At 46.5% G+C, this 20,183-nt stretch overlaps 1 protein-coding gene and 1 non-coding gene across 12 annotated transcripts in view; one reads left to right on the top strand and one right to left on the bottom strand.

The window, feature by feature from the left end:
- LOC135368501 (rap guanine nucleotide exchange factor 2-like) overlaps positions 1-20,183 on the bottom strand; it is a 167,132-nt gene that overhangs the window by 39,803 nt on the left and 107,146 nt on the right. The window contains exon 1 of one of the 11 annotated variants that reach the window (XM_064601844.1): positions 4,019-4,204. The exons of the other annotated variants lie outside the window; for them this stretch is intronic. Coding sequence (XP_064457914.1) covers positions 4,019-4,024 — 6 coding nt within the window. The 5' untranslated portion in view covers positions 4,025-4,204. Of the gene's footprint in view, positions 1-4,018; positions 4,205-20,183 lie in introns of those variants that run through there. 11 annotated transcript variants of the gene reach the window in all.
- On the top strand, positions 16,020-16,092 carry Trnat-ggu (transfer RNA threonine (anticodon GGU)). Its single transcript has one exon. It is a non-coding gene; the product is annotated as a tRNA-Thr (tRNA).

Here is a 20,183-nt window from a genome sequence, read left to right as displayed (position 1 = left end):
TGGTGTTTTGAAATCCTGTCGCGTCCGTACCCTTCTTTTATCCCGGAGACACTTCGTTATTGTCGTTCTCACATTTTCTTTTATGAAAACTATGGTTATTGCATTGAAAAATAGCGCAGTTTGTTATCTTTCAATGCCGCTAGCAGGAAAAGTGACCACCAGTGGGAGGAGCTTACGAGCATGGCACGTCACTGCCACGTCACAATGTGACGTAGGCCTGGAGAAGGCCGAAGATTGCAGAGGAACCAGTCAGCCAATTGGTATCGTTCTTATTACAGTAAAAAGCTGTTATATTTGAATGAAAATGCGACTTACTTGGAACACATATGTCACTTTCGTCATGTATTATCAGGAAAGATCAACGCTGGACAGCCTCTTACACGGGTAATACCTTGATACGCAATGCAATGTGCGAATACTGACCGGTAATATCACCACAACACGGTTCGTTCAGTGAACATGATTTCCTTGCGAAACTGCCTTTGACAAGAGAGAACTGATGTTCTGAGGCTGGAACAACATAGAAGGGACGACCACATACAAGGCCTCAAGTTGCCTTTGACACTTATTGGCCAAATGTACGGGCCACTATCACGCCCTTACGTCAATATACTGTTACAATGTTACGAAACTTCGCCGAGTAAAACCGCTTCTGCGAATTCCCCAACAATGGTGTAACTACTGTTCTATCGATGAAAGATGAAAGTCACTGCCAAGTCACTGAGGCTTTGTACGTATTTGTCCCTTCTATGCTGTTCCAGCTGTTCCAGCCTCAGAACATCAGTTCTTTCATGTTTACTGTTCTATATCACATTCCACAATGGTATTCGTCCCTATGCCCGTGGTTGTTGAGTTCGCCTCAACTGTTCTTACTTAAAGGGGTCACTTTCATAGATGTGGTTCAGTACATCATGGACGCACTGCACTGCACGCCAGAATATACCGAGGAGAAAAGAATTACTCTTCTACGTATCGTACTTCGCGAGGTACAAGACCTCGAACACACTCTCGAGCAAAGCGCAGACGTCAGAGAGCTAGCTCCCATTGGCAGCTGCAAGCACGTGACTTCTCGTGCGCTGCCTCACTGGCGGCGAGGGCTGTGATGTCAGAGCCGCAAGAGTTTCGGCACGGTCCCGTGGTTTCGGTATTCACGGTGCCCATTTTTTTCCGCTTATCTTACCCTCGTCGCTGTGAAACTTTCAAAGCAGGTTCGAATTGGTTGAAAGTACCGTCCTTTACGTTTATCTGGGATAACCTGTCAATATGGCACCTATAATTCAGACAATGAAGAACGAAAGAAACATTTATGTACGGAATAGTCCGGAGTATGTAAGATAGAGAAACCGTATAAGCGTACCAAGCGAACTTTTCCCTAAACTTTGCCCCTGGATAACCACTGCAGCTAAGAAGACCAAGTAAAAAAAAATAAACCTAAAAAATTCCTCCAGCAATTCCGGTATCTCTTGTGGTTTGTCTTCCGCTGTGCATGATCATGTGATAATTGTCAATAGTGGACTTCTGGTGAAAATGTGAATAGTGCATAATGTAAAACCCCGAGACTAGGAAACACGAAAGGACGGACACAACACGAAGTCTGACAGACTGTGAGACTTCGTGTTGTGTCTGTCCTTTCGTGTTCCCTATAGTCTTGGGGTTTACATTATGCATCATCTTCACCAGCTCGCTTGCTTCCAAGCCATTTTTTGATGTGAATAGTGGTTTTCTGAATAGCGAACATGTGAACAGTGAACTTACGGGTAGAGCACATGAGAAGTATTTTTGGGGAGTGAGAGGTGAGAATTTATGTTAGGAGTAGCAGAACAAGTCGGAGACTAGTTCAATTTATCCTCTCTTCTTTTTTTTTTTCGTTACAAACAAACCGTTGCAACAGAGTTTTTCTCGTAACCGTATATATGAGTTGTGTACTATACACGTGACTGTGTGGAAATCGAAATGATGCACGCGTGTCAGTGGAGGTGAAACTGTGGAAGGAGTCCAATGAGCTAGAAGCTCACGCAATACGCTACGATAGTTTGTCGTGGAGAAACCACGTGACCCTTATGGGGAAGAGGGACCAATGAGGTCGCTTCATTGACAATAGAGGAGAGGGGGAACAGGGGAGCTGCGCAAACAGCTGAACTCTACCAAACGGAATTTTCGAAACTTAATGTCACAGCTGAGTCCCTTTGGGTGTCACAGCTAGGTTGCGTGGCGGTTGTCTCCCTATCAGTTCATCGGAAAACCGGTTAAAAAACAAATATACCTAAAACACTACGAGTGTGATACCAGCACAAGTATCTCTGGCGCCTAATGTCCGAGAGGCTACATCTTGGGAGACATCAACTACTAATGGCTTAGCCGTGGGTATCGAAGAGGGCACTAAAATTTCCTCGTCGTCGATTCAGAAGGCCAGCCGAATAAAAGAATCGAGAACCGCTCTTAGAAGATACCGTCAGAGAAAAGACAAATCGTGTGGCGCTTATTGTTTGTAATCTGCAAAGCCAAGACGTTCTCACAGCAAATTTCCTTCTCGAAGCCAGATTACCCTGCAGCCATACCTGAAACTAACAGGGAAGCGCGTCTGATGTAGGCCACCGTTCACACACGACGCGTAACTCGGTCAGAGAACTTCGGAGTACGCTTCAGCAACCAGGTGTAATGGGCACTGGCACTCGCGCGCGGATGACAGATAGCACAAAACAGAGAATTCTAGAACTGTGCATTTCTGTCAAGCGCTGATGGTGATTTCGTGCGCTGCACAGAACAGCGATGTTCATGTACCCATAAACTAGGGGTCTCAAATCCCGGCACACGATGTGCCATGTGCGCTCTGGGTTTTCCCTCGAACGCAAATGTCGTCACACTTCTCTGTGAAGTCGGCCCAGGAGGCATGATGGCCCAGGAGCATCTACCTATCAGGGATATTCCCAGGACCCAGTCTCATAGACGGGGGTGATGCTCTCATACCTGCTGCTTTTGTGGTGTTTTCGGCCTTTCTGGCCAATATTCTGGTGGTGTTTTTTTTTTTTAATCTTATTTCGGGGTGTTGGGGGGGGAGTGTTCAGGGGAAAATCCCTGCTACCCACCAGCGGTTAGTTTGCTTGACGGCGTGAAGGGCGCTAATCAGCTCACGATACGTCAAATCAACCTTATAAAACTCCTTATCAGAAAACGACAGATCTTATCTTTCGAATAATAAAAACACAGCACCACTCAGAGTGAAATAACTGTGCAGTCTTCCCCGCACTGCAGTGAACTAGAGCCACTAAATAAGCTTATTTAGTGAGTCTACAGTGAACCAGCCCACGGGACAGCGCTCGTAGTGTGGTTGACAAATAACTCGTGAGCAGCCTTTTAATATAAGAGTGGACCGATTGACGAAGGATGGGGCCCGGCGTCAACATCGCACACAATCAAGATAGCTATCATGAAGATGCGGCTCGAAGAAGAATCGAACCTCGGTGCAAGGACTACTCCAAGAACGCTTTGTGGGGTGACCTTTCGTACGCTCCTCACTGCAGTTCCCTACTGACAATGAGGTAGACGTAATGTGATCATCTCCATGCGCGGGTGTTGATAATACGCGAGACAACCTCGGGCAGCAACAATTACGAAGTACATCCTGTTTATCACCGGCGAAGCCTTCACAAACAGCGGTAGGTACGAATTCCAGCCAAGCTTCTGCATAGAATTTCGTTGCTCTTTTTCTTTTCGTATGAGGCCAGATCAAGTTCTGAGAACGCCACACTTCGGCTACTTCTGGACAGCATATCCAGGGGACAATGAACTTCACTGCTTGATATTTTCAGTGTCGGACCGTTCTCAAAACAACTTTTCGAAGTACGACACGAAGTGACAAAGTACAGCACCGCTGAGAGGCAATCCGCTACGACTCCGTATATTGTTACTTTGCTGGGGAGTCCGCATTCTTGCAGTTGTTTCGAAGGAGGGAGAGACGTCGCCAGAACATACACGACCTCAAAGAGAGAAAGCGGTAGCACAACGGATCCGCCCTTACCTTCATGTGTTATCCGTACGCAGTACAGGCGGTGAATTATCCGACATGTTGGCATACACATCACAACACTGTCACAAATGATCACAACGTGGAAAAGCACTTAGAAACATGTGCAACCGCAGCAGCAGCGAGACAACACGACCGACGCGCCGAGCATATCCGACCGCACGACGGAGCCAGACAGACAGACGACACGAAAACAGCACATTTGCTCCACGCGCATGCGTATTGAGCGGCTTCCGCAGAGGGCGCCACCGTACAGTAGTAAGATGGCGCTGCCCTTGACGGTTTGTTTCGCGCGGTATTTCCGGGAGTCGTACTGCGATTATTGTAGTTTTCCCTCGCTTAAAATAGTTGTGTTAGTTTGCCTTGTGGAGAAACCTTGTCGGAAAAACGTTCAATGCTTTGCTGCATCTCCGAACGCATGGCTGATTTTTTCATGAAGCTCACAAGAATATAAAAAAGTGTCCGTTTGTTACGAACCTTTTGTCATCGATTTAATATTTCAAGGTTACGCTCTGTGTGAGAGAAAGAAACAGTACACGAGACAAAAAAAAAAAAATATTAGAAAATGATACGCTGGGCGGCACAACAGGTACATATTCTCCCTCCAAATATCAGAGCTGTTTTCGTCCCCCAACATAAAGCGCTGCATGCAGATCGAAGGCGCACCGCACCGCACGCGCAAAAGCCTCAAAGGGATGTCCTTTGGCATTTTCAAGGGTGCACGAAAAATGAGGAATCGCGAAATGTCATTCAAATATGCAGGCTCCTTCTTTTCTCCTCTCTTTTTTTTTTTTTTTTTTTCTTGAGGGAAGAGGAAAATTTTGCATAGCTTACTACGCACACGGAGCAATAACTAACTGCGACAAGGGTCTCGATAGGAAATACTGACAAAATAGAATAAAAACCGAATGTGGGTGTGGAAAGGAGGAGCTACTAGGACGGGGAAAGCAAGCGTCTGGGTACGTGTAACGTCAACGCGGAGTGCATGAAAAGAAAACGAGGAAAGAAAACGGTCTTGCTTGTGTGTGTCTCGTCCATCTAAACCAAATGGATGGATTTTTTTCGTGTGCTTTTACGTCTAGTGGCCGCAAACATGGGCTGTGGAACCCCAGTGTCTCACCGAGCCACCGAGCCAGTGTCTCAGAGAGCCACCGAGATGACCTTGCCCTGCCAGCCAGGTAAACCTCACACATTCCAATCAGCATTCCCATGTGGAATCGCAGTCGCCGCTACGGCAGTGAATGGGTACTCCGTCCCCAAGGTCAAGTCCGAGCTTTTGTCGCCGATGGAAACTGGAATCCTGCCAGGCCAAACCTTTCCAATGAGAAACTGTAGGGAGACGCAAGTTTCGCTGACAACATGTTTTGGTTTTGTATTTTTGCACGCAGAGTTGGGTGGAGACAACATCGCCTGGAAAGTCATTTGAAGATTAGGTTGCTGGTGTCACCAACTTTCAAAATTTATTTCCGACTACTCAAAAACGCAGGTTTTGCATACTCAACAAATGAATAAAATGTCGCCGCAACAATGCTTCAGAGTGAAATGCGAACTTTGCTTCTACTGTGTTTGTTCCAGGGAAGGATAACGGGCGTATTTTGGTTACCGTTTCCATTTTCGTTACTGCTAGATTTTCGTTTCCGTTATCCGTTTCTGATACCGGCCTTTCAATTTCGTTTCCATTACTGTTTCCGGTAACGGAACGGTTGTTACGGAGCTGCGGGAGGACACCCCGTCTGGCTCTATGAGCACCCTGTTTTGCACAAGTGCTGCTTCGGTGTCACGCGTACACACTACGCAAGTAATTTTACGTCGTTGGGATGCGCACATCTTGCAAGATAAAAAAAGTGTGTATATATATATATATATATATATATATATACTTTTTCTATCTTATATATATATAGGAACATGTTTCCAGTCTTCAGTCACTCGGAGTCCAGCAACTCAAGATGGGCGTACCTTTCATCCAATGTCGTATTCATAAGCGGACGCCCTCAATAGTAAATAATACTGCCATGGCCACAGTGAAAAGAAAAAAGTACAAAATAAGTCACTAAAAATCATAGGCTGGCATCCTGGTGCTATGGTGGAATAGTGTCATGTGTTGATCAAGAGATAAACTGATGTTCTGAGGCTGGAACAACATAGAGGGGACAGATACAAACAAAGCCTCAAATTGCCTAAGAAATCAACGATGAAAGATGACTTTCAGTGACTTTCATCTTTCATGTGTTGATGTCATGGGGTTATGAAGACTGGGACAAGTAGGTAAGTGAGGGATGCACACTCGAGATCCAATTTGCGCTTTCTTTCCATGCTCTCGTGTAGTATTTAGAGCATTACAGGGAATGGAGTCATCAAAATACAAAAACAAAAAAATGAAAAGTCACTCAAATGTCATCGCACAACAGGAATAGCCATTACCCGAATTCAGTACCGGACGATAAATTCGTTTCCGTTTCTGTTTGCGGTAATGGAGGACCGTAGTACGCGTTTCCGTTATCGTTACCATCCCCAATTTCGGTAATATACCGTTTCTCTTTCCGTTACCATTACCGTTACCCTTCCCCCCCCTGGTTTGTTCCTTCTGTGTCTCTCATGTCGCGAGACACCTGTCTCCCCGCCAGGAATATGTGCCAGCAGGGCAAAGACGACGCGGGGGTCTCAGGTGCTGGGAGCCACCACGATTGGCAGTCGTCCACGTTCACGAATCTGTAGACGTCAGTACCTTCCATGGCGCCTGCGAAACCGCTCGACATGCAACATGATATTTCCCGACGACGGTCGAGAACCGCCCCCTTTTTTTTTTTTCGGTTCGCAGTTCCAGTAACGAAATAAGCCTTTTCTGTATTTTTTTTGACAATCATAGATCACGTGAGGCGGTGGCGGCGGGATACAGTTCGATGAAATTACATAGCGAGCGAAGATAATGATAATTCGTGGCTTTACGTCACGAGAGAAGTATGATCATGAGAGAGCTCTGTGGATTAATTTTGCCCGCCCGAGGGTTCTTTAACGTGCACTGAAATATCAGCACACGGCAACTCCACCGCACGCGGCAATCTCACCAACGTGTACCTTTCGTCAAAGTCCTCGGCTGGGTTCGTACCCGCGACCTTAGGGTCAGAAGGCAGGCGCGCTACCTACCGATCTACCGAAGCCTTTCCTGACGACGGTCGAGAGAAGATAACCAGACCCTTTCTCGTGGAAATGAAATATAAATTTTTAAATTCCGTGTAAGCGCCGCGAAGCAACCGTGGCTATGAGCGGCGTACAGACGTGGACAGATGGAGAGAGGACAGCAGGAAGGATTGGGGGACAGGGGTTAGTATGCGTCCTGGGCCGACTTCAGGGGGAACTGTGCCGACATTCGTCCGGAAAGTCTTCGGAAAACCCAGGGAAAACCTCAGACAGCACAGCCGGTGACAGGATTCGAACCCGTGTCACCTCCCAGTCGCGGCATGGAAATGAAATACTAAAGGCTAACTATGCTAACATTCAATTTGTCCACGGGTGGTAGGAATTTGCTCATTTGTTGTCCCTTCAAAGCCATTACGTCAAAGTGAACGTCAGTATTCGTTTTCTTTTCTTTTTTCTATTTCTTCTTCATTCAGGAATGCAGACTCCTTCAACATCATATTGCGGAGGACAATGAAGAGGGCGGACAAAGAAACACAATTTTTTTGCTTCTCCCGTAACCCGTTTCCTATGAATCACCCGAGGCAGTTCTGTCAAGATGACGTCACAGCCCCGCACATGCGTCCCGGAAGAGCCGTTTCCGACAACCACACGATCGCACGAATGGCTCGTGTAGGTTCCTATTCCACAGGTGTCGCTCGCCCTCGAAGTACGCTTCCGCTGGTTCGATGCATCCAGGTTTTCAACGAACGGACGAGGAGCGCTACGGGCGTGAAAACCCCCGACCAATGCCACAAGTACGGCGGCGGCGGCGGAATCAGAGTGCGATATGTTTCCGTCGTTTGTCTTCCTGTTTACTCCACGTGTTTTCAGCTCCGTGACATTTCAGCGGAAGTTCCAAAGAAGGGGAGAACAAAAGGAGATATAACGAGGGGTAATTTTGAATGAGTCAGATGGGATAGGTGCTGGAACTATATGCTCCCTTGGAGAAGGTATACTTTTCCAATGCATGGAAAGAAAGATATCAAAGCCAATCCAAGAGAAGATTATGCGTCTTTCTTGACCTTGAAATAAATGACGACACGATATTTCATTTTGTGTTCCGCCACGATGTGATGGTCCATGCGCTGAAAATCGCATACACTCACGCTTAATAGACATAAGGAAAGTGACGACTTTAGGTTCCAAGATCATTGCTTCTTGGTCAATATGCAAAGTGTCCTGACTCCCTTCGTCGTATACTGTGCAATACGGCGACCCCTAATCGAGTTTAAAACAAAAATTGTGTGACTATAGTTTTAAGTAGAGGAGCAATTTTAACATCGATGGAAAAGGAAGCCTTTCATTTCGTGAGATATAAGATATAATTGAACACAGGATTAACTTCGACTGTACTTCCTGAAGCTTCACACACAGGTGTTACGTGCATAGGAGCACGGAAAAGAAATGCTGTGCTTGCCGAATTTAGTTATATCGCGAAACGTTTTACTTCTTTTACTGATAACGACGGCATTTTGTTGCAACGAGTGACGCTACCGGAAGCCCTTCGCAGCAGTATTACCCCACAATGTCGAGGTAAACTGCCGTACCGTATCCGGTACTGAGTTTCTTCTTTATTTTTTTTTCTTCCTCGCTTTCGCATTTTCTTCATTGGTTTGTATTTAGTAGATCCCAGAGTCATAGTAGAGTTGACCCTGTACCGTGTTATCGTTCATTTTGCCTTGTATCCCACCAACTCCTGTTACAGCCCTACAGGGCTAACAGTGTGGCTGAAATAAAATAAGATAAATGAATAAAAACGTAGTTTTTACGATATACAGTTTGATGTTAAATGTAAAACGCCTGAGACAGCAGAAGAAAAATATTGAAGGAAAAGTAGTTCGACAAAAATCTAACGACTATTTTCTTTCGCTCTTTCTCTCTCTCTCTCAGCACAAAGTACGTCCTTGCACATATTTCTCACTCTAAACGAGAGTCTCATCTCCACAGCGAGTGCAGTGCACGTTTTCTCACCTGCGTCTATTTCATGCAAATACGTGAGAGCTGCTCCGTAAATAAGTCAGACCAGGAGAAATGCCAGACTTGAGGATTTAGCACACCGCAACTTTGTCTAAATACGTCTACACTCCGCTTTGGCAATCATCAACCGTGTGCCAACAACGTGCATCAAAGCCGTTTTAAGAGGGGCAGCCCAGGGACGTCTTCCCCAAAGAGTGCGTCGGATGGCCGGGACCTGCAAGCTTGTAAGCTTTAGTAGTAAAGCGACTGTCGAGACAATTTTCGCTGTGGAATTTCGAATACGTGTATATATATTTTAGCGACAGCTATCTGTGACAGGTATGGAGAGCAGGAATCCCCCCCCCCCCCTCCTTACGGGGGTGGATGTACCATCTGGATGTTTGCAACACCCCCTGAGATTGTCCAATACAGCTCGGCTACCAATGTATATACCCATGAACATGTACCGTCCCCTTCTTCGAAGCTCGGTACCTGCCCCCTCCCCCCCCCCCCCCCCAAGGTCGATTTCTGGGGAAACTACTGGTGCAGAAAGAAAGAAGAGAGGCCCGGCTCCATTGCACGAACACTGAGGAGATTCTTCAGTTGGTGTCCTCAGCTGCTTCGGCAATGCTTCAGGCACGTGCTACAGTCCTCAACACTGCTCGCGCGTGAAGCACTGACAAAGTCACCGAGGACGCCACTAAGGAATTTCCTCAACGTTCGTGCAAGTGGGTCGGGAGATGGCCCTATAAAGCCACGCAATATAAACACGTTTGGTAGAATGCAAAAATATGCAGCATTTCCTTTTACTTAACTTTTTTTCTGTAGTGCTTCGAAGGACACAACACTTCTGCAACAGAATAAATTATCTGCCATATCTATACGTCGTTGGAGATGAAGAGTACATGTGTAAATTTTGCGACTAGGATCTTTTTTTCTGGCTATAGACAAATCTTTAGACCGTGCTTCGATATGGAAGGGGACAGAAGGTCGCGGCCTCTCGACGAGTCTGACGTGCATACACTCCCCATATTATACGTCAACATTCCTTGCCCCACTAGAACCAATACTTGACTAGGGTATCAACAACTCGAGGCGACGAAGAAAAAAAAAAAGCCTTGTTCTTATCTGTGCGAAAGTATCGATAACGTGCAGTCTCCTCGCCTCGTCTCGTCGCCGCGATCAAGTTATGCCACTGAAATGGCTCCAGGATCTCCACCACGCGTTTCTTCATTAGCCTTCCCCAAGAGCACTGTATGGAATAGCACGCAGTTGTGCCTACTTCCAGTCGGTGAGACATTCGAAAATCTACCGGACGCGCGTGACTCACACTGCCGGCGAGGGGGCAGTCACGCCGGTTGAGAGCCCACACGTGGTTGACGGTCGCTCAGGCGTAGCGCACGCAAAAAACAATGGCTACCGGGCCCCAAGGAAAGCGCAATTAATGATGCAGTATATAAGAGGGTCACGTGATCGCACGCAGGTAACGCCCTTCCGAAGGACATGGGGGTCTCTAGACGGTCCTCCATAGGGACAAGAACATGCAGGAACACTGAAATGTTAGTCGAATGAGTCATTGCAAGAGAAATGATCTTATCAGATAGTGGCAATTGATGTTCTGATGCTGGAATACAAAGAAAGGACAAATACACATAAAGCCTCAAGTGCCTGAGAAAGTAATTATGAGAGAAGGAGGTCACTGAAAAGGTTAGCCAGCTGTAGGACTCGAACCCACATCTGGATTACCGGGCCAGGTAATCAAAAAGATGTGGGTTCGAGTCCTACAGCTGGCTAACCTTTTCAGTGACCTCCTTCTTTCATAATTAATTAACTTCTTTCATCATTATCAGATAGCTAATATATATATATATATATATTCTCTTGTCCGGCTCTGGAACAAACCGAAACCGGAACCGGAACCAATGCTCTCGCTATTGGGATAAGGAGGCGACTACTCGGCACTGGATGGATGGATGGATGGATGGATACTGTGGTGTTTTCCTTTGGAGCGGGCGGTAGCTGGCGCCACCGAGCCTAGAATTAACGCATTATTGAGATGAAATTACTTCGGACGATCAGAACTATTATTCACACTGCCGGTGTTTGCTTTGGAGACAACTACATTATGTCTATGCCACCAATCATTTAATCGGTCCTTGTATTTTGTAATGATTTGAGGTTAACTTCGCCCCCATTGTTACGGAAACCTAGCGCTTCCCATAAGGTCACATCGCCCTGCGACTGAATACCTTTGCATGCCAATATGACATGCTCCGCAGTCTCCTCTTCTTGTCCACATATACCGTATGTTTTATCTGAGACGTCCGTATATTTTGCGACGTGCGTTTTCGTTCGTAACATCCCTGTCCTTGCCTCAAACAGTAGCGCGCTTGCTCTAGAGTTGTCGCTGTACACCTCAAGTGACGGTTTCGCCTTCATTTTACTTGTCCACTGTCTAGTTTCCCTTACCCCAGTCTTGAGCAGACAACATACGACAAAGCGCCACCTGGAGGCCTGGCAAAAAGCGCCGATAGGAAGTTGATACCTCGATATCTATACTTTCCTTATTTTTCCTCTACGCCTGTGAAGTTATATTACGAACTCTGCCCTGATTCAAAAGGGATCAGGCGAAACGGTCCCTCTCCGGTCGTATTCCCGGTTCGTGGTCCCCGAACAACCCGAGTGACATCTTCGCAGAAATTTTACTGTTCTAGTGTATCGTCTCTGATTCCTTTACTCTGGTCTTAATGCTCTTCTTCTGGTTCCCACCGTCCCTAACTAAATATCTCACTGACAAAGGCTCTCATTCGATACATAACACAACACGGCGCGGTAGCGCCATATTGCGGCCGTATGCCTCACCACTCAGCCGCTTGTACCCCCAGCTGCCGAAAGAGGGCAGGCATCTCCGCACGGCGATTCCAGGAATGAAGTTGCTTCGATCGACCCCAACATCCAACTTGTCCTCCTGCCGTGAGCGAATTACATCGCGATTTGGCAGCTGCAGTTTCCGGGAAGTGGGGGGAGGTCGTTTCCGTTTTTGAAATATATATATTTTTGAAATATGGGTAAAAAATCGTGTTATTTCATAAAATAATTACAGCAATAAGCGCAAATAAACGAACAAAGTTTGTTTCCTCCTCGAATCACCGTTTTGCTTCGGGTGGTACGCTAGAAACATAAACGTTGCGTGCCGAAAAACACCGGAAAGCTGTAACAACGGTACAGAGCAGTGCCATCCCGACGAGAGCGTCATCCATCAGTTCCGCCATCGTTAAAAGCGCTGTTCGCTATCCGCACGCCCACCACGATGAACACTTCGACCTGAGAGCCGAGAATCACTTATTATACGAACGACAACAGGTCTGAATTTGACAGCCTCTTCAAAAGAGCGATAATACGTCCACGCTATTCAAGGGCCAAACAAAAACACGTAAAACATTTTTAAAACAAGTTACGGCTCCTTTCAGCCTGGCTAAAATCGCTGACCTCACTTGTGGAGCTCCAGCAAAGAATTCAAACGGCACAATTAGGTACGGGGTACAAATGATGAAATTACTCGAGCACAGCACTGAACAGCCCGTCGTTCATGCAAAAGATCGTTAAACAAAACAACACCGGTTACAACGCTCGTTAAAGACTGTGCAACTTACATTCGTTATGTGCCTTGTATACATAGAACAGTAAGATACACGCCACTGGTATTCCGTATAACAACGGGGCGTTGTTGGCGGAACTACTTTTAAATGAGATCGTACTCAACAAGAGTTCAAAGAAGATAGTAAACGACCAGCAATACTGCACATTATCGTAGATAATGTGACGATAACTCGATACCCGATGATGATGATGACGATATCGGTAATAACTCTGTGACTGTCTCCGAGTGTAGAACATTGTGTGAAGTTTCCGGGTGTACTGATAAGGCAGTTGGGCGCGATTAACAGCCTGCTTACCCACTATGGCACTGTGTCCCCCAGCGGCTGGCACGAAAAACACCCTCGAATCTCGCAATGGCACTGTGGCTCGCAGTCAAATACTGGCCACTACAATACACTTTGATCAACAAATCTGATCTCGTTCTAATCGCTATTGGGCCCATCTTTCACAGCACCGTTATAAGGCGCATTCAGCTGGCAAGAGTGTCCTCGCGGTGCCAAAACTGTGGCAAGTCACGCCCCGTCGGGTATTACAGTAAATGAACAACAATTGGAGCATTGCGGGGCAAAAAGCTGTTGGCAGCTACACAGCACCGCAAGTCTGTCTCAGTGTTCCGTGCTTTTGAGGGCACTGCGCACCTTTGCTGAATGTCAATCCGGAAAGGAATAATGAGGGAGCGATACCCTTAGAGGGTACTGCTTCCCCATTATTTTGTTAACGAGTGCGCACTACGGTTTCATGATGACGTTTTCTCGCAAGACAGGAACCCAGAATGTGTAACGATCCTCTATTATCGTGGTTGCGCAGTCTGGCACAAAGGGGGTTTCAAGTTTCGAAAAAGCTTATTTGATATCTTCTTGTTTAGCGAGAACGTTGGCAAGACTTCTGCCGACGACGTAAGAAAAGATAATTTCCGCCACAACCGTGTCAGCTTCTCTTTCACTCAGGTACACCATCTCGCCATGGGGCTACTTTAAGTTCCTGCTGACTGAAAGGTTACGACGTGCTGAACAAACATATTCACCAACACGTTACAGAAAATTCAGCCACACAAACGGCCCAGTTCAAACGCAGTCGAAAGCAGCGGAAACTCGAGATTTGGACCCCCTAGCTTGCAGCTGGGTCTCTGCGACTAGAAAGATATAAATAAATGGTGCAGCTTTTATTAAACATTGGAAGGTCGATACAAACAGCGCATGCGCATTGCGCACCTCCTCCGCGCGCTCTTCTCAATCTGCGATGGTACTAATATTAGAAGGTAAATCGAAAGATCCCGAAGATTGAGGTCTGGAGAGGCCCTCCTTTCGAAAATCTTCCTTACCTACGCGATGCCAAAGGTCGGAAAAATTAAACGACAGAAATTAACGCCTTCCTCCCGCTGTCCAAACAGCCGGCTGTTGCGGCCAAGTATGATGTAACGCACAGTCCATGGACTGTGCGTGTGGACACTACACGTTCAGCAAGGGAGATTAACATGGCGACTATAACTTCTTTGGCACATATCCACTCTGAAATGTGGGAGAGTCGCCTAGTCAAGCACATTCGGGCTTTTAGCTACTTTTCCACTCGAAAGAGGAGTAGCAGATTGGATTGGATTGGATTGGATTCAAATATGAGCTTTAAACGCTTCATCGAGCACTTTTTTAACGAATTCTACATAGCAACGAAGGGGTTGTCTCTTCTGAAGTTACCGTAACTTAACCTCAAGTTTCAAGGTACAGTACGCGGATGTACTTCAAGGGGATATACAGCCTCCTTTTCTGTAGTTAGCTTATGTGGCTCTACGAAAAAACGAATCTCTGAGGCAGATATTAAGCTGACTGACGTATGCAGAATGACATGTGCACGAAGGTAGTCAGGTGTATTCCCGTCCTTGAGAGTACATGTTATCTCAAATGCACGTACTCAAGCAGCACAATGCAATGAACGTTCAAGTGCATGGGGGTGGTTGGCAGGTGTCTTATCAGGGGGCGGGGTATCATTCCACAGAGATACCCACAAAGAAGGCAAACCTTACCTATATGCGCTCATCCATTCTATATATTGTGCTGCTTGGGTACGCAGAAAATTTGTCAACAATAATATTCTCCGTTATCACCTTTCAACCTCAGCTATGTATAATGTAGTGCAGTGGTCCCTTCGCTAGCTGTACTTTCCTGGAAGCGGACCAACTGTGTTGGCACGACAAACAGCTCCGTTGTTTACCGTAAGCGCTAGGAATGTATTCTATTAAAAAAAAAACATAAGAGCGCAAAGACAAGGGAGTGCGAAGAAAGGGAAAGATTGGGCTTTGCAGAGGAGTACACGCGCTCCGTAAATGGATCGAAAACAGTTCCACGCTCCATGTAGAATAGGCAAAGAGCGCGTGGAACGTCCATCCAACTTCGTATCAGATCAGCGGCGGATGTGACGAAAGAACTTCCGACGGGTCCGCAAGAGGTGCCAACGCTCAAGAAAGGAAGAGCCGAGGGAAGAGTACAACAGACTGAAATGATGTGGAAAAGACCGGGGGGTCCGAAACGGTTGTGCACATGACGCAAGCGGAGAAAAACGGTGCTGTGGTCTGAACCGCGAAATTCGGTAACGAAGGCTGCCTGTAAAGCTAGCTTCGCCTTTATCGCAGAAGCGCTGCAGTGAAGGAGAGCAGAGGGAAGTCGTAAATTGCGTTTCTTTTTTGTTTTTTGGTTGTTGTCTTTTTTCTTTCTATCGATCATAAATCGCGAACAGCACAACGGATGAAAGCCGTTCCTTCCTTTTGCATTGCTATCAAGGTAACGGCACGTTTCGTTCTGTGAGGAGAAATGTTTGCACTCTAACATCCCTTTATCCAATACGTAGGTTGGGGACCCCTGGATACTGTTCGGCTGAACATGAGACAATTTTTTTTATTTTTTCACAGCTTCCACCACAATTTTTCTTTGTGGAAATAAATTCACATTACATTACATTACAATTGATGTTCTGAGGCTGGAACACATATAGAACGACAAATACATATAAGCCTCAAATACCTTCTATATGTGTTCCAGCCTCAAAACATCAATTGTCTCATGTTCAACTGATGCCGCTTGTGTCGATCCCGTCGTATGAACGTGTGTATGAGTGAGAAAAAATATAGGAGTGAAAGGGGGATGAGTGAGAAAGAGTGGCTGGCTTGTCCCTTCCGATGACGCGCCCTTGGAAGTCGCTGGGGAGGTGCGCTAGCTTAGCTCAATTGGTAGAGCCCTGGACCGGTAATCCAGAAGATGTGGGTTCGAGTCCTACAGCTGGCTAACCTTTTCAGTGACTTCCACCTTTCATCATCTTTCACTGTTCGGTGCCGTGAAAAACAAGAGACTGGACCTTTGTTGTGGTTCCCCCTAACGTCCACCAAGACAAAGTTATTAGACTAATTTCTCGGATGCTATATTTAAGGTCTATCCGAACAGGCGAGTCGTGCCAGCCGATACCGCATTTGCACAGATTCCTCAAGAAAAAAAAAAAAAAAAAAACGTTAGAAAATGTCGAAGCTATAGCCTCGAGAAATACGACATGATTCGATGGACTGAAAGGAATCAGCTTAAATATGAGTGCGCGGACAAGTTCAGTGGGAAAAACTTTTGACACCCTCGGGGGAGCCTCGTGGCATTTCGATTCGCTGGAATTCGAAGCCGTAGCTCTCCTGGGTAACGTAATTTGTGCTAGCCCATCCTAGCAAGAAAAAAAAAAGGAAAAGAAGGGGAGAAAGGAAGGGAGAAGTGCCTTCCACAAGTGTTTTTTTTTTCTTTTTTTTTTTTTTGTTCTTCGACATTACTTTTTTTTATGGCTGGGAATCGAATTGTATTTGTCGCCCCATTCGGCTCGATTTGCAACTATATCATCACGACACAATATTTTGTTATCGTTTCACTTATTGCGCTCTTTTATGCAATGTGCAGATCTAATCGAGACTCGTTCCATAATATTGTACCACGTTTGCGCAACCTATACCTGTTTACCGAAATTGCGCGACTGCTCTTTGTTGAATATACGTGCTTGAAATGCTATACTATTTTTCTTTCGCTCTCGCTAGTGTCTGATCTCTGAAGTTGTCGCTGCTCGCGCACAATGTTTTATTTACCATTTTTATATTAATTAACGACAGTAATTGCGTTACTAGTCATTAAATGCTTCGTATAGGTCTGGATTCTCATCCAGCGATACGCACAGCGGTTACGAATGTGTGCGCTCGCACCATGAGGAAAGGCCTCGACGTGAATGCTGCATAAAGCACTCTCGGCTCCACCGTCCAAAGCTGCTGCAAGTCCAACGGCCCTCACGGCAGCGTTGCCAACATCGCGCTCGTTTTATTATCTAGCCAATCTTCCCGCCTTGCAGCCTTACAACTGTAGTCGTGCCTCCGTTGTCAGGTAACCGCAATCATCCATTATGTACGTCAGCAGTACATCAAATACGGGCGAGCGAAGAGAGCTTAGCTAAGTTGAGTCCGCGAAGAAGACAGTGCACGCCAGAGGAAAGCCTATTCACGCTGGGTAAAACGCCCCTGACGGTCGTAAACGGTAATGAACGGTGGCATATTCGCAGTCGCCGGGCGTGGTTTCTGCTGCTGTTTGCTAAAAGCTCGTGAGCGCTGGACACTGGGCCGGAGAGATATTCCCAACTTAGAAACGCAGATCGCTGAAACAGAGAATGGAGAGCTCGTATATATGAAAAGCACGACGGCTCCCCGTCAGTATTAATTCGAGAACAAACGCAGCGTTCGAGAGACGGCCGAGTATATATGCAGGAGGAAGAAGATCTTGAAGGAGCTGAAGAAGAGCGTTGATATAATTTCGCTTATTTATTTATATTCTTAAAAATCTAAATACTATAATTGGAGTGATTTTTTAAGGAGACCGCATGCTGTGTCCTGCGTTTTATATACCTATTTCTACAACATCGCGGAAGCCGCCGGTATGTCGAACACATGCGCGTCTAAGCGAGGGTTTGTACAACGACAAAAACGCCGCTGGCTGTATTCTCGGGAACACACAAGGATGAGGAAGAAGAACTCAAGGAACACTTTTTAAGCGAAAGACGACGACGAAGACGAAGAAGAAGAAAGAAGCAAGACGTGCTGCTTCTAATTCAACGTTCCTTTCCTAGTAAGCGAGAGCACCGATCAATAGAGATCCCCGTGTTATGTAAACAATGCAGCGACTGAAGCGTCACAGTGGTGGGTACCGGCCACCTTTGGTACTATTTCTTTTTATTCTGTGTTAGCGCCGCGAAGCAACTGTGGCTATGAGCGGCGTACAGATGTAAAGAGGACAGCAGGAAGGAGTTGGGGACAGGGGGGTTAGTATGCGTCCTGGGCCTATTTCAGGGGGAAGTATGCCGACATTCCCTTGGAAAGCCTTCGGAAAAGCCAGGGAAAACCTCAGACAGCACAGCCGGTGGTAGGATTCGAACCCACCACCTCACAGTCTTCAGTACGACCTCGGCTACCACCAACCGCTAGCCATGCTGCTGGTTTGGTACTATTCGCGAGTTCTGGCGTATATGACCACGTGTGTTTGTTTTGCCCACCACGGTGGGCAGATCACGTGACAATGACGTAGTTCTCTGGAAACTCTATTACGGCACCCGGAAACCACCACGTCAAGTATAGATCCCGTAATGTCGCGCAATTAATTTTCCTTTTATCTGTTCCTGCAGCTGACTTATTTCCGTGTGCGCTTATGTCACAAGGACTTCGGTGCTGCCAGTGAGAGATAACGTCGCTATAGTAGCACCTATCAGCGTCACACGGCGTTGACCCTGAGGTTAATCGACGCCAGACACACTGTGCTCGGGATAATTGGCCCATTCACTGATCTCACAACGCTATCTCTTGGAATTCGTAATGTCAATGAAGTGGGTGGATGCTCCTTTGGCCAGTGAGACGATATCCCTTCCAAGCTGCACAATGTACAAAGATAGCTGCAATGACCTTGTCGTTCCGCACATTGTCTTTTCGTGGAGCACATCCAGAACTTGCCAACAGCGAGAGCACACGTTTACAAATAAAGTAAGGTACACGTCTAGCCAATTGCCCGCTCACTTCTTCTAGAAGATGAACACTGATAGCTATACGTAGGATAAAGGCGAAATTACGTTCCAACTTGGACTGGTTTCATAGAGGTCATAGAGGACTTCACAGAAATCGTGGAGAGAGAGGATTATACTGGAGAAAAGCCGGGAGAGCGAGAGAGAAATGAAAGGAAGGAAAGGAGGTGCAAGGAAGAGGTGCCCTCTCCCAGTGTCGAAGTATAGAATACGACGGCCAACGCTGCAACGTTATTGGCATTCGTTAAAGTTAGTTCGTAAAAAAAAAAAAAATATCGTTTAGCATCCACAAAATCTAATCCAATCCAAGTCGTGTCCCCCGAGAATTCCGTCTTTCGTGTCTGAAAATGACACCATAAAGCCACCGTGTTTGAACGCGTTTGGTAGAATGCCCAAAGATGGAGCAAATTTTCTCTCTCTATTTTGTTTTTATGTTTCTTGAAGCGTGTAGCAGCTACTGGGTAATCGCGCGTTCCACAACAGTATTTTCCTATCCTCCCTTCACTGAAACCTTGTATCAATTAAACCTAAACAAAAATCTTCAGTGTCGGTTGCTGCACTTTTGTTTATGTAATCTACAGGACCTGACTCCCATCGTGGTATACGCTTGCTATTCGCCCTTCAAAGAAAAAAAAAGAAAAGAGAGAGAGAGAACTTCCATTTTTTACTCTCCTGCATTTCACCTTCATTATCGAAATCACAACAACTCAAAGGAACCTGCCTGCAAAGGAATCCAGCCCCCTATTGAGCAACGACACGCGCACTTTACCAATTTGTCCATACACATACTACCATCCAACGTCCATCTGCCGCCACACCACCCAAGCCCTTCCAAAAACAAATCCCCCCTTTCCTTCGCGCACCATGTTTATCGGAGCCACTCCAAGAATTCCGGCAAGCAAAAGAGAGAGATAGTACATCCCAGTTGGTTTCTCCTCCACGGTGAGCGCCTTCATCCGTCAGCGACGCGTTGTCGTTTTTGGAGACTCGCCGGTTTATCGCCCCTGCGCACGGTCAATCTAACGGTTTGTGTAGACCTTGTCACGTGCAGATCCTGTGTCAAACTGGGTCGCATTGTGGCGGCACGTGTGACGCGAAGCAGATGGTAAACGGCAGCATGAGCGATAATCCCAGGCGGCTTCCCTGTGTGGGCCTCCACCGAGGCTTGTAAACTCTGCTCGCGCACGTGCCTTTCGCATACCAGCAGCGGAAAACAACGCGGGGCTTTTCTCATCCCCTCGTCTGCCGAGTTTTACATAGCCTCGCTACTATGGTGGCTGCTAATAATACTTCGCGG

This window comes from Ornithodoros turicata, chromosome 9, assembly GCF_037126465.1.
Source record: "Ornithodoros turicata isolate Travis chromosome 9, ASM3712646v1, whole genome shotgun sequence".
Taxonomy (NCBI): Eukaryota; Metazoa; Arthropoda; class Arachnida; order Ixodida; family Argasidae; genus Ornithodoros; species Ornithodoros turicata.
Note: the sequence above shows the minus strand (reverse complement) of the source record. Positions and strands in the feature narration are given on the sequence as shown.